Source organism: Staurois parvus, unplaced genomic scaffold (genome assembly GCF_062004578.1).
Source record: "Staurois parvus isolate SC_StPar_1 unplaced genomic scaffold, SC_StPar_1.0 ptg000187l, whole genome shotgun sequence".
Classification (NCBI taxonomy): domain Eukaryota; kingdom Metazoa; phylum Chordata; class Amphibia; order Anura; family Ranidae; genus Staurois; species Staurois parvus.
Window position 1 is genome coordinate 6450057 of NW_028317983.1, and position 6138 is coordinate 6456194.

General features: G+C 41.3%; 1 protein-coding gene across 1 annotated transcript in view; it reads left to right on the forward strand.

Moving 5' to 3' along the window:
• The window catches only part of ANXA13 (annexin A13), a 48074-nt gene that overhangs the window by 21108 nt on the left and 20828 nt on the right, over positions 1-6138 (forward strand). The window contains exon 7 of the mRNA XM_089677529.1: positions 3302-3370. Coding sequence (XP_089533655.1) covers positions 3302-3370 — 69 coding nt within the window. The remainder of the gene's footprint in view (positions 1-3301; positions 3371-6138) is intronic.

Consider the following 6138-nt stretch of genomic DNA (forward strand, 5'->3'; position numbering starts at 1 on the left):
AAGAACAGCTGGGTCAACACCGCGCTGAGTAACAGTCCACAATAGGGAGTGTAGACATCCAAACGCTGACGCGTTTCGAGGACTTGCCTCTTCCTCAGAGCCCAAACCTTGAAAGTGAACCTGAGATGGCCCAAACCTTTTTAAGTTAACAATAATCCAGGCAGAAACAATTGAGTACTGTCCGTGATACTTTTTTTATTTGCACTAACAAACAATTTTGAGGACAAGCTTTCGGGGAGTGTCCCCTTCTTCAGGTCCAAGCAGTACTAATCACAAAGGTGATCAATCAAATCAAAAAGAAGAGAACAGAGATAAGACACAGCAAAAGCAAAGCCTGGGGGGGGGATGACAACACTCACAGAGGCAGTCATGCTTGCAAATTCTGGTGCTCACATGTACCATGTGATCATACGGAACCCATCAGATGCTAGGCTCAGGCTATACATGGGGTCTCAACTTATTGCTCAAGCCAAGATTAAGCCCTATTGCCCCATTTGGTGTTAAGCAACTTTATTTTAACTTTCAAATACCTGAACATCTACTGCCCACTGAAGTCCTGACATTTGATAGGTAAATGGTAGGCGGTGGGGCTAAGTGCTAGGAGGAGGTGGTGCTTAATGCAGCTTGAGAAGACTTAATTGACTGTAATTTCATCTCCTATTCAGTTTACACACTGCTAAATGATTCAGAAATGGGACCCCTCCCTCCTCCAGCTCATACAGACCCATATGGGGTTTTAGTTCAACAGAGGCAATCAGAAAATGAACAGCTACGTCTGGGTCTTCTCATTAAAAAGTACAGTATGCTCTACAGACAGTGCAATGGAAGCACCTTGAATTACATTTTTATTCCTAACATGAAGATTATTATAACACAAAAAAGACACAGTATGTAAGTATATCTGTCATATATACACTCACCGGCCACTTTATTAGCTACATAAACTAGATTATTAGGGTTTTTTTTTTATTTTTGTCATTGGAGGCCTTTGATACAAGGTAGGATGGATCCATGCTTCCATGTTGTTTACATCAAATTCTAACCCTACCATCTGAATGTTGCAGCAACCAATCTGCCCATTCTTCTCTGACCTCTGCATCAACAAGGCATTTTCGTCCACACAGCTGCCACTCACTGGATATTTTCCCCTTTTCGGACCATTCTCTGTAAACCTTAGAGATGGTTGTGTGTAGATCAACAGTTTTTGAAATACTCAGACCATTCCATCTGGCATCAACAACCATGCCACGTTCAAATCACTTAAATCCCCTTTCTTCCCCATTCTGATGCTCGGTTTGAACTTCAGCAAGTAGTCTTCACCACGTCTACATGCCTAAATGCAATGAGTTGCTGCCATGTGATTGGCTGATTAGCAATTTGTGTTACCATGATAAAATGTAAATTTGTGTTACCAAGCAATTGGACAGGTGTATCTTATAAAGAAGCCGGTGAGGGTATGTTTAAACATAAAATTGACTACAAACCATTCTAGTTAAACAAGAACGTTGGCCATTTTGAAATGCTCTTTTTACATGAAAAAATATTCTGTGGTTTGTATCCATTGACAATCTCAATAAAGACAAGAATAGTGAAAAGAATTCTATTGAAAACATCCCTGCAGACAGATGAGTCGGGTCCCATTGCCTGTATTATAAGGGATGTTTCCCTTATTCTCAGGACTTCAGTCTCAATACCTAAAATAGCTGTGGCTAGATTTGTCGGCAATGTTACTGGTTTGGTAAGAGGGGCGGTAAATGCTCACTGTGCAACGTATAACCTTAGTGATGTGAATTGAATGTTTTTGCAGTTAAATTTGCTGTGAACTCTGTGAACTCTTCTTGTTGAAGTCTTACATTTCTTCTGTACAGTGAAATTTGGAATGAAATAGCTCAATGCAAATTAAACATTAGATCTTGAGAAAGAGACTAACAAGGTCTCCTTCATGTGAGGTCTATGCAAGTCACGGCAGCACAACTCCAGAGAGCACCTCTTATGTGCATGCCTCCTAACTTTTGAACTTCAGAATGAGGGACACTTGAGGAAGGAAGTGACCTGCAGCGTGCGTAGTGCGCCGTCAAAAAATGGGTGTGACCAAATGCTTAACGGTGGGAGGGGCCTAAGGGGTGTGGTTAAACAAAACTTGGGTTTCCTTGTACCTATAAAATATGATTTGATTGCTGTGTCACAAGCAAGTGTCACAAACCCCATGACATTCATTTAAAACAAAGAATAAAAAGCTTCCATTACAAATGGTTTTGCAAAACTGTGGAAGAGTACGCTACACAAAGTGTAACAGGATTCAGGAATGTGATAGGCACAGAGTGCAGGATTCAGGAGTGCGTTTCATACAGAGTGCAGAATTCAGGAGTGCATTTCATACAGAGTGCATGATTCAGGAGTGCATTTCATACAGAGTGCAGGATTCAGGAGTGTGCTTCATACAGAGTGCAGGATTCAGGAGTGTGTTTCGTACAGAGTTCACGATTCAGGAGTGTGTTTCGTACAGAGTGCAGGATTCAGGAGTGTGTTCAATACAGAGCGCAGGATTCAAGAGTGCGTTTCATACAGAGTGCAGAATTCAGGAGTGCATTTCATACAGAGTGCAGGATTCAGGAGTGCGCTTCATACAGAGTTCAGGATTCAAGAGTGTATTTCATACAGAGTGCAAAATTCAGGAGTGTGTATCATACAGAGTGCAGGATTCAGGAGTGTGTATCATACAGAGATCCGGGGACAGGAGTGTGTTTCATACAGAGTGCAGGATTCAGAAGTTTGTATCATACAGAGTGCAGGATTCAGGAGTGTGTTTCATACAGAGTGCAGGATTCAGGAGTGTGTATCATACAGAGTGCGGAATTCAGGAGTGTGTATCATACAGAGTGCGGAATTCAGGAGTGTGTATCATACAGAGTGCAGGATTCAGGAGTGTGTTTCATACAGAGTGCAGGATTCAGGAGTGTGTATCATACAGAGTGCAGGATTCAGGAGTGTGTATCATACAGAGTGCAGGATTCAGGAGTGTGTATCATACAGAGTGCAGGATTCAGGAGTGTGTTTCATACAGAGTGCAGGATTCAGGAGTGTGTTTCATACAGAGTGCAGGATTCCGGAGTGTGTTTCATACAGAGTGCAAGAATCAGGAGTGTGTTTCATACAGAATGCAGGATTCAGGAGTATGTTGGTACTTTGTCCTTGGACCTTACTAATAATTGACAAATAAACTAAAATTTAATTGAGAACTATAGCAATATGGAAGGGACAAAAATGCCCTTTTATAATTGTCCCTTTCATTTCTTTGTAGGCAAATCGGGATGAAGGCCTAGAAATTGATGAAAGACGTGCTGGCGAGGATGCCCAAAGGCTATATGCAGTAAGTATTAACTGTGTATCTCCGAATTGACAACATCACATTATGAATGTATGCCATTTAAGCCAAGTTTCAGAAAACATGCTAATCACACAGTCCAGTTCCCTCCTGCTTGCTCTTTGCCTGTTTGTATTTTTTGCCTCTAAATATCTTTAACATAATTTCATTGTGATGATTACATGACTTGGATAACTCAGTCATTCGCCTAGGCAGTTCCAGGAGAAGGAGTGAGTGAAACACAGTAGTGACATGCACTGCCACTATGGGACTACATGTCCCAAAAATCAATGAGGTTGTCACAACAGTGGGGGTGGGTGGATTTAGTGTCTATAGACCCAGCAAGATGCTCTGTTCATGCAAACTACAAGGGGTCAAAGCAAATTGATGACACCCCCTCCTCCCTGTAGTCCAGAAGATTGGGCACAGCAGTCTTGTAAATGTAGACGTCACAAAGCCCAGAATTAAAAGTGGATCCCAAGCCAAAAAAAGTTTTTTTTTTTCCATTTTGATTTACAAAGAATTATATTGAGTTTTGCAGGGTAAATAATAGACAATGCAAAAGCAACACAGGGTACAATAAAACGAGAGGCAAAGCTTACAAAGTTACAGCATATAAAACAAAGTATAAGAACAAGCCCAAATGGCCACATGACTGGCCTTGGTCTCCTCGAATCGGGGGCAAAGAGTAAGTAGTGCATTAATTTAATGTCATAAGGGCACATTACATAGTTCCATAGGAAGAAGGGCTGCCTACTTGATTATACACCCAAAAAGAGAATTGAGAAAGAAAAAGGGAAGGAGGGGGAAAAGAGCAAAAAGGACCAAGGGGAGGAAGAGAGAAAAGCTTGTCTGGGAAACAGGAATTGAAAAGTGAAAAAAATATGTGTTTTTTTTTTTTACATTTTGGATATGTATTGGATTAATACAGCTGTCAGGTTGGTATTTTTGCCATCTCTGTCCCATTAAGATTTCTTTTTATTTCCCTTCCTGTAAACACAACAGGAAGTGAGAGGAATTCTCTGCAAATTTAGGGAAATCACCTCTTAGACAGATGTGTCCCAATTGGAATACTTCCCTTCTATACATGTTTTGTAGTGATAACTCAGAATGTCCCATTACCTTCAACCCCAGTGAAAATGGTCACTAGGACAGACATTTTGGGTAGGTGTAGTGTGGTGCAGCGGCAGAAATTACGCAGAGTCCCCAATTGACAAAAACAATGTATTGAGGAACTTGTGAAACAGTACAACAAGCCCTGTGGGGAAGCTCACCTGAGTGGGACACTTACAACAGTCCAGAGTAGAGAGTCAGCAGCGTGTAGGCTTGAGAGGTGGACAACATCTGACAATGAGGGTGGAATGCAGCCTGGCTGCTTTATCCATTTTGAAGATGCAGACCTAGACCCTATCCTTTCCCTACTCCTCTGGAACCTCTGCTTGAAAACCCAAGGGTAGAGGCCTAAAAAGACTCTTCATGACCCAAGATGGCCACCAGGGTCACCTGGATCCAGCGCATCCAACCAGATCACTGCTCCAAGGAACCAAGGACAGAGAAGGATAGAGAAACCCAGTTTATCCCAACTTCTTCCTTCAGTCGCCATGCCGCTACAGACAAGCACCACCTGCAATGAAGACTATAGACTGCAGCTGCCTACAAATAGAAAGGATGAATCTTCCTAGCTGGGACACAAAGAGCAAAAAAAAAATCCTGAGAGCTTCTAATCCTTCCCTACTATATTCAAAAGTTAGAGAAAAAGTCTTGACATTAGATACCCTTTAAGCAATGCCCTTTGAAGAGCAGAGAAGGTTTGTGGTGCACAGTGGTGAGGAGAGGTTGAGTACACTGAAGGGCAATATTATGTAACCAGGACTTGATGCATTTATCAAAGGGAAACTGATGGAGTAAGGCTGGATAGTTACTCTAAAGCAGAGGTGGTCAACTTGGAGGATGTAGAGGACCTCAAGTGCAGCCCTCAATGTCCAAAGAGCCACACAGTAGAATTTGTACTTAAATTACAGATACTGTAGAAACAGATACACATATTGAATTTTGCACACATAAGAGCATTTCATTTATTGGAGCAGTATAAAATAACATATAATCACTCTAATCTTTTTCAGTGGCTCTTTTGTGAACAATTTGATCAGTGCAAAACAGTAGAACACGAACAAACAAAATAAGTAAAAGTGTGAATTAAGCCATCCTAGAAAGTCGGGAAAAGCTGCAATTATAGAATATATTTTAAGAATCATAATGGCAATGAATCATAATGGCCGCTGAAATTACAACATAGCTCTGCAGAGAAATTCTCATCCATAAGCCTGCTTCTTTTCTGATGTTTTATGCTCACAAGTATATGTGGAGCCCAATATTGATAGAATGTTTGCAGCAAACCGATAAAAAGTTGCACCAGGAAGACTTTTCCAGAGATGTTGAATATTTTCCTTCACTAAGCGAGTGATAGCCATCCGTTGACTTCAAAATGAGAATAACGCACAGGGCAGGGGTTAGAAGTATGCAGGCAAGAGTAAGTAATGTAGAGTTCAGAAGTCAGTAGTGTGTAACGCAGAGTACAGGGGTCAATAGCAAGTAATGCAGAATGTAGAGGTCAGTAGTATGTAACGGATAGTGAAGACGTCAGGAGTAAATTATGCAGAGTGCAGAAGTCAATCATAGGTAAGGCTGTCTGGGAACCATGAACCAGGCTGAGACAGAAAGTGCAGTTAAAATCACACCTTTAATGAAATAGCAAATATAACATAGATCAGGAA